At 46.1% G+C, this 15,635-nt stretch overlaps 1 protein-coding gene and 1 long non-coding RNA gene across 6 annotated transcripts in view; one reads left to right on the top strand and one right to left on the bottom strand.

The window, feature by feature from the left end:
* Positions 1-15,635, top strand: part of SLCO3A1 (solute carrier organic anion transporter family member 3A1) — a 350,355-nt gene that overhangs the window by 69,371 nt on the left and 265,349 nt on the right. For all 5 annotated transcript variants that reach the window (XR_010317372.1, XM_064267086.1, XM_064267084.1 and 2 more), the window contains exon 2: positions 5,917-6,382. Coding sequence is in view for 4 of the 5 variants with exons in the window: in XM_064267086.1 (XP_064123156.1) it covers positions 5,917-6,382 (466 nt within the window). In the remaining variant the exon portion in view is untranslated. The remainder of the gene's footprint in view (positions 1-5,916; positions 6,383-15,635) is intronic.
* LOC135227255 (uncharacterized) overlaps positions 1-15,635 on the bottom strand; it is a 103,986-nt gene that overhangs the window by 16,506 nt on the left and 71,845 nt on the right. Inside the window, exon 2 of the long non-coding RNA XR_010317373.1 lies at positions 11,975-12,204. This is a non-coding gene — a long non-coding RNA (uncharacterized LOC135227255). The remainder of the gene's footprint in view (positions 1-11,974; positions 12,205-15,635) is intronic.

The following is a 15,635-nucleotide window of genomic DNA, read 5'->3' as shown; positions in this document are numbered from 1 at the left end:
CACATGTTTCTGAATCCTGGTAGCAGAAACTCGGCAAGTGTTGCATTTTTTTTAATAACAACTTCCGGTCCACTTGGCCCAGGACAAGGGCACGTCCTTTTTCCTGTGCCTCGTGTACTTGCTCCTCCTTCGTCTCTAATCATCAAGATGTTACACGTTCAGTAAAACAGCCGTTCGCCTTTAGCATGCATCTTCCTCGTCGCTAGATTGTTTACAAGTGGGTTTAATGGCCTCATGTATACTTCATTAGTCCATCTTCTGAAAATTGTGTTTTAAGTGAGCGAGGCCCCTGATCTCATTGATCCTCAAAGCTTCTTTTTAGAATGTTGTCATAGCTTAAGTGTTGATAGAGACGGGTGTCCCTGAGGCCTGGGAGAGGCCACACATCAAGGGAGGGAAAGGCTCTCCAGGTTCCTGCCACCCTGAAAAAGAGCAGGTTTCAACCAGGGTGGGCCATCAGGCACAGGTGTGATCGCTTCCTGGCGTAGCTGATTGCTTTTGTTTTGCCCGCAGCTGTCTCTCTCCACACCACCCTTATCTGTCATCATAAATGTGCACACCTGCGTAGTATTTTATGATGGGGCACACCTGCTGAGATGGAACGGCGGTCAGGTTTCAGATATGCTGCCTACAATTGTTGTCATTAAGCCTCATGGCAGAAATGAAATATGGCTTCAGCTCCAACCTTTCCTCCACCCTGGTGGTGGAGGTCGCTGGGCTGCAGACCCACCAGATTGCTCACAGTGACTATGGCGTGTCCTGGGGACCAAGCCCATGCTCGTCTCTGCCCCACGCCTGCATCCAGGCTCTTCTGGCCATCTCTCCTGATTCTGTGAAGCTCCCCAGCGCCCCTCTCCCCTAGGCAGTTAACCTGCCAGTCTTTGTGTTCCTCCACCACATTATCTGTGGCGTCATAAACCCGTGTTAGAGCCTTGAGTTCATTAGGTTTGTTTGTGCTAAGAAGGAAAGAAGAAGGGAATAAATGAAGACATTGTTTTTATCTGCCCAGACCTTTCAGAAAGAACTTCTTTGGGAGTATATAAAAGATACTCTCATGAGGCCATAACTCACTAAACTTCTTTTCTCCATAACTCCAGACACTTTAGTTTGAAAAATAACAATGTAGTCAAAGATCTAGGGTGGAAGGAGGAACGAGCTGGTCTTGACTTGACTAGGGAGCACAACGGAAAAGGAACTGGAGCTGGAATGCTGGTGGTTGAGGGTTGGATACAGATGCCCTGATAGACATGCTCATGGGCCGGCGCCTGCTTTAGAACTCTGCACAGTTCACTAGGGGACCAGTGCCCAAGGAGACCTCAGTAATAACAAGCTGTGGTTCTCGCCAGCCTTGGAATCATCCATAGAGCTTTGCAAAATCCCAGGGCCCCGGGCACTCCCCTGGCCAATTAAGTGATGAACTCTGGGGTGAGACCAGGCATCTCAATTTTTTTGTTACTGTCGAGTTGGCTCTGACTCATGGCAACCTATGTACACCAGAAAGAAATGTCCAATCCTCTGCCATCTTCATGATCATTGGTCATGTTTCGAGTCCGTTATTGTGGCTGTTGCGTCAGTCCACCTCATTGAAATCTTTAGTGCTCCGCAGAAGCTTCCAGGGTGCAAGCAGGGCTAAGAACCACTGGGCTGAAGGATTCAGTTTAAATGTATGTGTTTGAAAATGCAACTAGGTAGAAACACCTGGCTGCTCTGTTTTTATGATAAAGTAAACTGAATATGTAACCAAAAACAAAACCCATTCCCTTAGGGTCGATTCTGACTCATGGCAAGCCCGTATGCTTCAGAGTAGAACTGCTCCATGGAGTTTTCTTGGCTGGAATCCTTATGGAAGCAGATCACCAGAACTTTCTTCCAGGTGCCTCTGGGAGGGTTTGAACCACCAACCTTTTGGTTAATAGCTGAGCACAAATAGTTTGTGCCATGCGAGTACCTTATGTTGTAGTTGTTGTTAGGTGCCTGTGAGTTGGTCCTGACTAATAGCAACCCCATGTACAATAGAACTAAATACTGCCCGGTCCTGTGCCTTCCTCACAATCATTGCCATGTTTCAGCCCATTTTTGGCAGCCACTGTGAATCCATCTTGTTGAGGGTCTTCTTTTTCACTGACCCTCTACCTTACCAAGTATGATGTCCTTCTCCAGGCACTGGTCCCTCCTGATAACATACCCAAAGTACATGAAATGAAGTTTCACCATCCTTGCTTCTAAGGAGCATTCTGACTCTACTTCTTCTAAGGCAGATTTGTCCATTCTTCCAGTAGTCCATGGTATATTCAATATTCTTCAGCAACCCCGTAATTCAAACGCATCAGTTCTTCCGTCTTCCTGATTCATTGTCCAGCTTTTGCATGCATATGGGTGATTGAAAACACCGTGGCTTGGGTCAGGCGTGCCTAAATGTCACGTTAAAGTGACATTTTTGCTTTTTAACACTTTAAAGAGGTCTTTTGCAGCAGATTTGCCCAAGGCAATATGTTATTTGATTTCTTGACTGTCTTTTCCATGGGCATTGATTATGGATCCAAGTAGAATGAAATCCTTGACAACTTCAGTCTTTTCTCCATTTATCATGATGTTGCTTATTGGCCCAATTATGAGGATTTTTGTTTTCTTTATGTTGAAGTGTAATCCATACTGAAGACTGTAGTCTTTGATCTTCAAAGTGCTTCAGGTCCTCTTCACTTGCAGCAGTCAAGGCTGTTCATCTGCATATCACACATTGTTAATGAGTCTTCCTCCAATCCTGCTGCCGCATTCTTCGTATAGTCCAGCTTCTTGGATTATTTGCTCGGCATAGAGATTGAGTAAGCCTGGTGAAATGATACAACCCTGATGCACACCTTTCCTGATTTTAAACCATACAATATCCCCTTGTTCTGTTCCAATGACTGCCTCTTGATCTATGTACAGGTTCCTCATGAGCACAATTAAGTGTTCTGGAATTCCAGTTCTTCACAATGTTATCCATAATTTGCTATGATATACACAGTTGAATACCTTTGCATCATCAATAAACCACAGGTAAACATCTTTCTCATACTCTCTTCTTTCAGCTAGGATCCATCTGACATCAACAATGATATCCCTTCTTCCATATCCTCTTCTGAATCTGGCTTGAATTTCTGGCAGTTTCCTGTTGATACACTGCTGCAACCATTTATGAATGATCTTCAGCATAATTTTATTTGCATGTGATATTAATGATATTGTTTGGTAATTTCTGCATTCTTTTGGATCACCTTTCTTTGGAATGTGTGTGAATGTGGATCTCTTCCAGTTGGTTGGCCAAGGAGCTGTCTTCCAAATTTCTTGGCACAGATGAGTGGGCATTTCCAGTGCTGCATCCATTTGTTGAAACATCTCAATCGGTATTACATCAATTCTGGAGCCTTGTTTTTCTCCAGTGCTTTCAATGCAGCTTGAACTTCTTCCTTCAGTACCATCAGTTCCTGATCACATGCTACCTCCTGAAATGGCTGAACATCAACCAGCCATTTTTGGTATAGTGACTCTTTGTATCCCTTCCATCTTCTTTTGATGCTTCCTGTGTCATTCAGTTTTTTGCCCTGGAGTTAGAAAACCAGAAGGGAAGAACATACTTGGCATTTCTCAAGCTGATAGAATTGAAGAAAAAAAAATCAAGCCTTGCGTTACAATGTTGACAGATTCTATGGGCAAAACATTGAATGACACAGAAAACATCAAAGGAAGATGGAAGAGACCTTAGAGAGGAGTGCTGATAACACAAGTCTCCATTTGTGTGTGGATAAATGTGCGTACAGGGACAATGCAGAGAAGTTGTGTGTACACAGTTCTATATTTGGAGGAAGTCTAGATCCACATGACTCTCTTTCAAGCCCTTCCCTTCCAACATATACCCAATTGATTGCAGATCCAGCCCAATCTCCCCTAAGATATAACTCCATTTCTAAAATGCTCCTCAAATCTTTTCCTGTTCTTATCACTGTATTGACTCAGACCTTTTTTTCTTCCATCTCTTGAGCATCACCTTCTGGGTGTTTCTCTGCTGGCATTCAGTTCTTCCCTCTCGCACCATCCACGCTCCACACGACTGCCACACCTTATGTCGTCTTGTGCTTTCAAAGCCTTTGATGTTCCTCAGATCTAGTTACATGATAATAATGATTGTGACAGCTAAATCTTCCGTAGCATTTGCACATACATGTCATTTACTCCTGACACCAGCTCTATGGGTTAGCACTTATACCTCTGTTTTCCAGGTGGAGAAGCTATAGCATGGAGTAGCTTGCCCAAGGCTACACAGAGCCAGGATGGACCCAGCAGTCTGGACTCAGAGCCCTTGCTCTGCAGTGCCATCACTGTGTGGCCTCTCACGGGACTCTCCTGCCATTTAGAGAAAGAGTGCTCTGTGCCACAGGATTTTTCCTATATTATTTCTAATCTTCACTCCATCTTTCCGGTTTTGGTGGTTGTTAGCTGCTGTTGAGTTGGCCCCGACTTATGAAGACCCCATGCACAATAGAGCAAAACGCTACCCAGTCCTTTGCTATCCCCACGATTGATTACAGATCAGATCGTTGTGATCCATAGGGTTTTCACTGGCTGATTTTCAAGGGTAGATCGCCAGGCCTTTCTTAGTCTGATTTAATCTGAAAGCTCCACTGAAACCAGTTCAGCATCAATAGCAACCTGCAAGCTTCCACTGACAGATGGGTGCATTATCATTCCTATTTCATAGCAGTAGAGGCTTGGAGAAATTAAGTAACTTGATTGAGGCCACACAGCTAAATAAGGAAATCTATGGGAGGAGTTCCAGCCAGGTTTTCCTCATCCCAGAATCAATATGCTTTCCACCACACTGCACTGGGTTGTCTGCATTCCTTAGGGTGGCATTTGGGCCTCCTTACAACCTGTCCCCAACCTACCTGTCAGCCATTTTCTATTCCATTATTAAATCATGCCAGCCTACTTTTGCTCATGCTCTCCCCTCTGCCTGGTTTTCTCTTCCCTGCCCAGCTCAGGCCTCGTTCAACTGTCAGATGTCCACGACAGGGACTCTGGCATTGCTCATCACACTCTGCATGGAACCTGCCAATAGCAGGAGGTGGAGGGCATTCTCACCTTAACCCCACCTCCAGAAGCCCTATTGTGTCCTCCTCTAGAGGTAGGGAGAGGGTGAGAACAGTGCCCACCTCCTGCTGTTTGCAGGTTCCATGCAGAGTGTGATGTCTGCAGTGTGAACCTACCAAATGTTTTCATCACGCTTAGTGAACTTAGTACCCCTTCATAAGCAGTAACTCCCCATTCTCCCATCCCCCCCAGCCCCTAGTAACCACTGAGAAGCTTTGGTCTATACACTTGCTTATTCTAGACATTTCATATAAGTGGGATTGTACATATTTGCCCTTTTGTGTCTGGTTTATTTCACTCAGTGTGATGTTTGAATGTTCATATTGAAGCATGTATCATAACTTCATTTTCTTTTTGGCTGAATAATATTCTATTTGGAGTCCCTGGGTGGTGCAAACAGGCACTGAACTACTTAGCGGAAAGGTTGTTGCTTCAAACCCACCTAGAGGCACCTCAGAAGATAGGTCTGGTGGTCTGCTTCCAAAAAGGTCACAGCCTTGAAAACCATATGGAATACAGTTCTACTCTGCACATACGGGGCCACCATGAGTTGTAATCCTGAGGACAACTAACAACAACAATATTCCATTGTGTGGATATATCACACTTTGTTTATGTGTTCATCTGCTGATGGACACTTGGGTTGTTTCCATTACAAATGCCTTTGAATCATGTAAAAACGTGGCTGGGAGGGTCAGGGGACCACAGGGTGAACTGTGAGGAAGAAAGGCTGCTTCCTCCCTATCCGTTTGACTTTGCTTTTCAATTTTGTTTTGCACCCCGCAGGTCAGCGTTCTGACCACACTGGAGCGGAGGTTCAACTTGCAGAGCGCTGACGTGGGTGTGATCGCCAGCAGCTTTGAGATCGGGAACCTGGCGCTCATCCTCTTCGTGAGCTACTTCGGGGCCCGTGGGCACCGGCCGCGCCTTATCGGCTGCGGTGGCATCGTCATGGCGCTGGGCGCGCTGCTCTCGGCGCTGCCCGAGTTCCTGACGCACCAGTACAAGTACGAGGCCGGCGAGATCCGCTGGGGCGCCGAGGGCCGCGACGTGTGTGCTGCCAATGGCTCGGGTGGTGGCGAGGGCCCAGACCCGGACCTCATCTGTCGGAACCGGACCGCCACCAACATGATGTACTTGCTGCTCATTGGGGCCCAGGTGCTCCTGGGCATCGGTGCTACCCCAGTGCAGCCCCTGGGGGTCTCCTACATCGACGACCACGTGCGCAGGAAGGACTCTTCGCTCTACATAGGTAGGCGCTGTCCCAGCGTTGTGTTTGTGTTAACTGTTAGTAACCAGGGTGTGTTTGCAAAGGAAGGACTTGTCGGCCTGTGAATTCTCCTTCTGTCAGAGCACTGCTGTGACTTGGCTGCACAACTAGCGGTTTTTGAAAAATACTGATGCCTGGGTGGAACCCCCAGAAATTCTGGGGCCCGAATGGTTATGTTCCGGCTGCCAACTGAGAAAGTTGGTGATTGGAACCTACCCAGAGACACCTGGGAAAAAAGACCTGGTGATCTGTTTCCAAAAGGTCACAGTTAGAAAAACCCTATTAAGAACTGTTTTATTCTGACACACATGGGGTTGCTGTGAGTCAGAATTAATTGGCAACTGGTTTGGTTGTTCTTTTTTAGTTAGGTTTGGGGTACAACCATGCAGCCTAGACATGGAGTATCTTAAATGCTTTCTAGGTGATTCTCATTTCTAATGTGCAGCAAAATTTGAGCTCTACTTGAATGGGAAGAAGGAGCCCTGGTGGCGCAGTGCTTAAAGGGATCCAACTGCTAACCGAAAAGTTGGCGGTTCGAAACCACCGGTGTCTCCAAGGGAGAAAGATGTGGCAGTCGGCTTCCTAAGAGCTTTACAGCTTTGGAAACCCTATGGGGTCGCTGTGAGTGACTCAGCGGCAGTGGGTTTGATTTGGTTTGGGTGGATGGGAAGACACGGTCAGGAGCAGGTTTATGTTTACTTATCTGTTGTGTATGTGTGTGCGCACTCTGGGCCGTTTGGCCTTAACCACTAGTATACACTTGGCATCTACACATTGGGAATCCCAGCTTTTAATAGTCAAAACGTTCTCCTCGTTATTATCTTACTGAGACTCAATGGGGGAGGTCTGGGGGGTTGTATTCTCCGCATTTGGTATCATTGAAAGTTGATGATTTCCGGTAATATTTTTTCAATAAGGGGAGAGTGTGCTCTGAAACTCATATTTAAGAAGAAATAAGGTATTGTGTGTTTTTACAATTATTTCGTGCTGTAATATCTTCTAATATTTTATGCCTGAAGGACAGAAGCCACCTGTAGGTTTTGGGTTAAGAAGCAGCCAAGTGGCGAGTCGCTTGTGCAGCAGATGACATCCTTGGTCTCCATTCGTGGGTGCTGTTGGGTGGTCATTTGTCAGGTGAGGGCTGGCCTGCCCGTCTCCTGTAACCCTGTTTACTAAGTATAATCTTGCCTCCCACAAGCCTCTTGGATTGTTTTGACATATCCCTAGTCACTGAGTGCTAAGCCTGAAATAAATTACTTCTACCTGGGGAAGCTTTGTGCCAAGCCTCTCAAAAGCAGTGTGCCTTGAGGTATAAAGTTAACGATAATGTGGAGGTTTAGGTTAAAATGGAATTTGAAATGAATTTGACATAAAGCTTTGTATCTGCCAAGCTTCCGCCATACGCTGCCCAAACTTTTTGTGACAGGACAGTTTGGAACAGCTGAACACCTGAGTGCTGATTTCCTTTGTGCTCTGGAGGAGAATGACTTTGTTGAGCAAACGTGTCGCAGATGTATATTTTAGCCCTCAGTGAGCGAGGCTCTCCATGGGGAAGGTAGAGAGTATAGGCTTCCCCATCTACGGCATGGAGCAATGGGGAGCCTGGTCATGACCTACGATGGGATACAAAGTAGGAGAAGACTGCTCAGGCTAAAAATGACCTGTCCTAGCCCTCATATGGTTTACCAGTTGCTGTCAAGCCGAATCCGACTCTTGTTGACCTCAGGTGTGTCACAGCAGAACGATGCTCTATGAGGTTTTCAGGGGCTGATTTTTCACAAATAGACCTCCAAGCGTTCTTCCAAGGTTTCTCTGTGTGGACTCAAATCCCCAACCTTTTGGTTAGCATAACAGTAAGGTTTTCCACTATTGTGTTTGAGGGCGCGTAGAGTGCGGAAGAATACTAAGGAAATTCTTTATAGGTTTTTTGCATTTAAAGTGTGAGTGGAAGCCACTCCCTGTGAGTCCATGGCAGATCATGACATGATGACAGCATGTAGCCAAAAAGGTCTCCTGAGGTCCAGCCAGAAATTGGTTTCTGACTTGACTGCGGTCACCCTCAGACCCGGGGAGAGAGGTTTTCTGGTTAATAACAGCGTGTAGATAAATCACAGCACCGGGAGGAACTGAGGAATGACAAGCTGAGTTCTTGTTTCTGATGATAGAATAAACTAGAAAAATTCCTCCCCAGAAGCCTCCTGAAGTTACACCAGTGCTGAATCAGCTCTGCGTGGGGCTCCCTGCCTGGGGCAGCAGGCTCAGAACCCCCTTCCGGAGGATTCCCTGATGAGTTAGGCTGGTGGTATTTCCCCACACTGGTTGGGGCCTGGTTTGTGCAACGCTTTAACATGAAGAGGCATTTTTGTTTTGGGCATGAGGGCGTGAGAGGGGGAGGCATTGGCAGTAGGGCTGACCGTTCGAGGCAGTGGCCTTCGCAAATTCTGATGCCTCATCTGTGGAATTTGCAGTGAGTCACTGGTGGGAAGAGGATCGTTTTGGCCTCCGTTTCTACGTGGACGCCTTGTTTCCTCTATGGCAGTACAGTAGTGAGAGAGCTGAGGGGGTGTCTGTTTGCATGGTGCAGGGACATCTTGGCAGCTCTGCTGTCTGGCCAGATTCCCAAACACGACAGCGCACAGCCGTCGAGATGGCTATGTCCAGCTCTCAGAACTGCTTTCATGGGTCTGTGTTTATCAGGAGCATCCGAGAGTGAGCCTTCTGCACAGATGGGCCGCTGGAGGTGGCCTCTTGTTTCATTTACATTTTGAAGTCCCCAGGAGCAACTGAAGAAGACTATAGCATATGCAGAACTTAAGTGTCCCATTCAGTTATCATCCAGGTCAATGAAAGTGCTTATGATCATGGGACTCTTTCAGCATGGAGCTCTTCTAATCAGGTGTTAGTTCCTGAAGACACTAAACTTTGTTGGCTTCAGGAAGTATTTGGGGGAGCCCATTGCACAGGAGCAATATGACTTTATGGCCTCTTAACTCCCCCCAGTCCCTGGTTGGTACAAGTGGTTTATGCTCGACTACTAACCTAAAGGTTGGTTGTTCGAACCCCCCCCCAGGGGTGCCATGGAAGAAAGGCCTGGTGATCTGCTGGCATAAAGATTACAGCCAAGAAAACCCTAAGGAGCAGTTCTACTCTGTCACACATGGAGTTGTCATGAGTTGGAATCGACCCAACAGAACTGCGTTTTACCTCCTTCCAGGGAAGAGGAAAGTCTAAAAGGATTGATGGTGGCTTGAGGTGGTACCTTCTGACAGAAGGGAATTTGGGTGCAAATGTGTACCGAATGAGGTAGGATACCACGTATCTGCCTGGGTTGCAGTTCCCACCAAGCTGGCCTAGAGAGATGGGTCCTCAACCAGCTGTGCTAGTCAGCTGCCTAAAATGAGACTATAGATTGGAGATTGCAAGGATTATAATTATTGCCTGTGTGAAACAGGGTTGTTTGCAAGGCGACCCTTTCCTATAGGTGTCGGGGGGAAGGGGATGGTTGATATGCAGTGCTTGGGCCGAAGGTCTTTGGGGAGGAGACCTGCCCCTGGGGTGTCCATCTAGTGCATCACCTGGTGGATGTCATCTGCACATCTGTGCCCTGTCATAGACCCTACCCCAACTAGGAGAGGAGTAAAGCTTTCCGTCTTGAGGCAAGCTGAGTTTTCCACTGCGGTGACTGTTTTCTTTGGCTTTTTGTGCCCAGCCACTGCCAACTCCTGGATTCCTTGATGGGCCATTCACAAGGGGCTCCTCTGGCTGGCGCCATTCTGCAGCCATTCCTTCTCAGCATGGAAGGGAGCCGAGGGAGCTCATTACCAGGGGACAGACTGATGAATGGAGGCTCGGTTCTGCTGGCAGGCTTCTCACAGTGGCACAATGTGGGGCTGAGCCTTACTATGCGGACAGTGACCTGCGGGTGGCACGTGGCACGCTTTCTTCCTAAAGAGCAGGGTGGCCATGGAAACCCTTTGATGTGGGTGGCACCACTGGGGTCCAAGAATTGATCCTTTGGGAATCTAGTCATGCCTTTTAGCCCAGCATTACGGCCTTAACATTAGCCCAGTTTTCATAGCCCTTCTTCACTTTCTCCAAGTTCAAAACATGGTAAGTTGTATTTACTCTTTATGAATAAGTAGGATGGTTGAAAAGACTCACTGCATTCTTTCGTAGCTTGGTTGTTGCATTATTTTTTTGAGGAGGAGGTGGAAAAAGATGAAAGAGTGGTAAAGATATTTTAAATAACTTTATTCCTAGTTAAAAAGTATTATGTGTTTGCTGTTTGCAATTTTGGAAGTGCAGAAAAAGAATAATTAGAGAAAAGTTACTCTTAACATTAAGGAGCCTGGTGGCACAATGCTAAAGCGCATGGCTGCTAACTGAAAGACTAACACTATAGTATATATACGTTTATATGGTATGTAAAATGCTAGTCTTTTTCTCTGTGTTGGTATGCTTTTCTGTAAAGAAGCGTTTATAATAAACAATGTTGTATAACTACCTCTGCCATTGTCCCATTTAATGGCATGTTCTATGACATCATGACTACTGCATGCATAATATTCCTTTACGGGTATTTGACAGCACAGTTATTGCTATTATTGGACTTGGAGTCTCTGGATGGTGCAAATGGCTAATGTACTTCGCTGCTAACTGACATGTTGGCAGTTCAAGTCCACCCAGAGGTGCCTCAGAAGAAAAACCCGGCAGTCTGCTTCTGAAAAATCAACCAGTGAAAAACTTATGGAGCACAGTTCTACTCTGACACATATGGGGTCGCCAGGAGTTGGAGTTGACTCAATGGAAAACTTAAAAAAATCTTTTGGACTTGCGGTTATAAATATTTTGCTCTTACAGAAAAGCAGACATATGAACTCAAATTCTGAGAATGAAGAACACCAAAGACATAAGGAAAATATAAGCCCAAGAGACAGAAGGGACAATGTAAACCAGAGACTCCATCAGCCTGACCTGAAGAACTGGATGGTGCCCGGCTACCACCAATGACCGCCCTGACAGGGAACACAACAGAGAGCCCCTGATGGAGCAGGCGAAAAGTGGGGCTCAGAACTCAAATTCTAGTAAAAAGACCAGACTTGATGGTCTGACTGAGACTGGAGGGACCTCAGAAGACATGATCCCCGGACTCTGTTAGCCCACAACTAAAACCATTCCCAAAGCCAACTCTTCAGACAAAGATGAGACTGGACTATAAGACATAAAATGATACTGTTGAAGAGTGTGCTTCTTGGTTCAAGTAGATAAAATAGATACATGAGACTAAATAGGCAGCTCCTGTCCAGAGACAAGATGAGAAGGCAGAAAGGGACAGGAGCTCGTTAAATGGATATGGGGAATACAGGATGGAAAGGGGGAATATGCTGTCACATTGTGGGGAGAGCAACTAGGGTCACATAACAATGTGTGTTTAAATTTTTGTGTGAGAAACTGCCTTGAATCATAAACTTTCACTTAATGCACAATAAAAAAAAAAGAGAGAGAGAGAGGAAACAAACAAACAAAAACACCTGGAATTCCAAGAGGTTAAGTAACTTGCCTGAGATCCCTTACCTGGACGGGGCTGGGCTCTGAGTCTGAAAGGGACTCATATACCAGGTATGTCTCGGGTCTGCTCACAAGGCTGGGAGGAGATGTGGAGGGCTGGTGGATAGTCCATGGAGTCAGGTACAATCAGGGCCATTGTACAGGCAGCTGGCAGCCTTAATTTAGGATATCAAATCTGCAGAGCCAGGAAGGTGGGAAGACAGTGATGTACCTCAAATCCGATGGGAGAGGTGATACTGGAAATGGAAAATGAGTGTCAAAGCCAGAGTGGAAGGTTGGGAGTAGGAAGGAGAGAGAGGAGGGCCCTGGCTAGCAGTTCAGGTTAAATGGATACATCTGGAAAGAGGATGTCCCCTGTTTCATGGTGCTTTGAGTAGAGATGGCACAGACCAGACCTGCGGCCTCTGGGGCTGAGGCTGTTGGTTCATGCCATCTTCTGCGCACCCCTTTCCACCAGTACTCTCCGTTTCATGTTTGAGCCATGATAGCCACCAGGAAGGCTTTCCTTTTGTTGTGTTAGAAACCTGCTTCCTTATAACTTCCCACACCTGGTTCTAGTTCTGCCCTCTGAGCCCACCCTGAAAGATTCTAATCCCTCTTCCACATGTTGACGACTCCCCACACAGCTGAGCGCCAGCCTCATGTGGGTAGGACGCGGTTGCTTAAACCTTACCTCTTCCATACTGAGACCTCCATTCCTTACTTGATGTGGTTTCCCTCTTAGAGAGTGGTGCCAAAGGGTGGGCGCATACCAAGGGGACCAGTCCCAATCTTGCCTCTTTTGCCCTAATATTTCTATAAGGAACTGTGCTGTCATTTTTATTTTTTTAAGGTTCCTGAGGCATTTTTTGAGTAGGTAGGTTTTTTTTTTTTTAAGTTTTTATTTTGAAATAATTATAAAATCACAAATACAGGGAGGTCCATGTACCTTCCATTCACCTTTCCCTGATGTTAGCATCCTGCATAACTCTAGTCCAACAGTGAAACTAGGACGTGAACGTTGACATAGTCCATGGAGCTGATTCAGATTTCACCAGTTCTACATGCACTCGTGTGTGTGTGCGCTTGCGTGCATGTGTGTGTAGTTCTCTGCAGCTTTATCACATATGGAAGATGTAATTTTAAAATGCAAATTGGGATCAAGGTGAAACCAGATCATTTTGATTCCTGAAATTCACACACACAGGCAGACACATAGGCATACACACAGACAGAGATACACGTACTCAGAGAAAGAGTGAGAAAGACACCCACACACACACGCAGATAAACACACACTCAGAGAAAGACACCCACACACACAGTGACACACACATACACACAGAGACTCACACACTCAGAGAAAGAAACCCAGACATATGCAGTGACATACAGACACATAGGCAGATACGCAGAGACACACACACTCAGAGAAAGACACCCAGATATACACAGTGACATACACATATACACACTCAGAGAAGAACACCCAGACACACACAGGGACACACATACACACAGAGACACATACTCAGAGAAAGGGTGAGAAAGACACCCAGACACGCACAGTGACACACACACACACGCACAGACACACACGCACAGACACACACACACTGAGAGAAAGTGTGAGAAAGACCGAGGCATGGAGAGACACACCCAGATACGCACACGGGGAGACATAGAGACAGACACATACACACAGGCAGAGAGAAGGCTGGCAAATTCTCCTGAGAACGGGGAGACTCGGAACTGGCTGGAGGGAGGGATGCCTTGAGGAAGGCTTCCTGTGGGGGGACATCTGTATTCCCAGGAAGATGGGACCTGCAGGCTTGCCTAAACACACAGCAATTACTGCTAGTCGGGTGACACATGTATTAGACGCGAACGTGTCATGTTTTCTTTATCACTTATATTGAAACCCAGTGGAGCCCTCCATGTTCCGGTTAATGATGCAAAGAGAATTATTCTCAGATTTTATCTGTCAAGCGTTTGTTTAGCACAGAGGCCACAACAATACCAGCCAGCAACCAAAAAGAAACAAATTTCTCTTCAGAGCCCTGGGAGCCAAGAGTTATTTTGCTTCTGAGGAGGTTTTATTTATTTTTTTTTAACTTGATATTGGGTAAAATGCATTTTCAACTCTCCAAAGAGTGTGGGTCAGATATGGATCAAATATACTGTAACTGTAGTTCATCTGAAAAAAATAATTAAAAAGATAACCCTCGTGGGAGCCAAGCAGAGCTCATTATATTCTTGCAACTTCATTGATATTGAAGTTTCCCTCATTAATTGCTTTTTCTAAAATAAATGACACTGTAAAATTGGTGGATTTGGGTTGGCCGTGTTCCCGCTCCTCGCCCAGTCACATGCCACTGCAGTGTGTTTGTAGCAGCCATGCTGGGAAATGTGCCTGTGGCTCTTATCTGTTGTTTCCATATTGCTTGATCTGGTAGGGGCTCCTCATTCATTTTCAGCCGCTCATAATTCAGGCCCCGTGGTTCGTGGAATCACTGCCGTGCTCACTGCTGGGGTGACCTTGGACAAAAATCCCTGCATGGTCTTTGGAGTCAGATAGTCTTGAGATTCCAATCCTGGCCCCTCTGTGGACCTGCCTCCTGGGTCTTGGCTAAGTTTCCAACTGCCCTGAGCCTGCTTCCTCATCAATAAAAGGAGGCTGATATCTGTCTTGTAGGGCTTTTCCCTGTGCATCAGATATCATGGGTATTTGTTGTTCTTGTTAGCTGGTGTCGAGTCAGACCCCAATCATGGTGACCCCGTACACAGTGGAACAGAACACTGCCCAGCCATGGGCCGTTCCCATGATCGGCTGTGAATGGGACGGTTGTAGGAGGGGCATTGATGGTTCACTGGTAGAATTCTTCCTTCCCCACGGGAGGCCCTGGTTTGACTTCTGGCCAAGGCACCTCATTTGTCAGTGGAGGATCTCCTGTTGCTATGATGCTAAACTATGGAGCTTCCAGACTAAGACAGACTAGGAAGCAAGGCCTGGCGATCTGCTTCTGAAATGAGCCAGTGAATCCCCTATTGATTATGTACATGTTGGGGCTCAGTCAGTGCCGTCCTGTTCACCTTTATTGTCCTGTCGCCTCCACTTCCAGATAGAAAAACTGAGGCATGGAAAAGTGACTGACTTACCCAAACATATCCGCAGGCTGTTTGATGAGCAGAGTTGGATTCTGACTTCAGCCTGGGATGTAATCCATCTAGTAGAGCTGAGAATAGCAACCTCTTCAGTCCTGAATTAAACCGGCGGGGTGCTTCTTTTCCTGCAGACCCCCTCCTGTGGCTCATCTTCAAGTACAGAAAGTACTAGCACAGCTCCAGGCAGCAGATGAACTGATTTGAATTAACTTGGAGGCACCCCAGAGCATGACCATCGCCCCGGTGTGATGTATGAGTTGACTTTCTGGGTTTTAACATTTTGCTTCTTAATTTGGGAGGGTATTGGTTCAATATTGTAAAACAGTATATTCTTATTTTAGTAAAATTGGGAAAACGAACATAAGAATGTATAAATCATTTATAATAATCACAATTGGTATGTAGGTATATTTTATTCCAGACCTTTTTCTTTATATATGTTTTTGCTTAGTTAGGACCATGCTGTAAGTAAACCTGCTTTTTATCAATTGACATCTCATAAACTGTTGTTCATTATCATAAA

The sequence above is a fragment of the Loxodonta africana genome, chromosome 13 (genome assembly GCF_030014295.1).
Source record: "Loxodonta africana isolate mLoxAfr1 chromosome 13, mLoxAfr1.hap2, whole genome shotgun sequence".
In the NCBI taxonomy this organism is placed as follows: Eukaryota; Metazoa; Chordata; class Mammalia; order Proboscidea; family Elephantidae; genus Loxodonta; species Loxodonta africana.
Note: the sequence above shows the minus strand (reverse complement) of the source record. Positions and strands in the feature narration are given on the sequence as shown.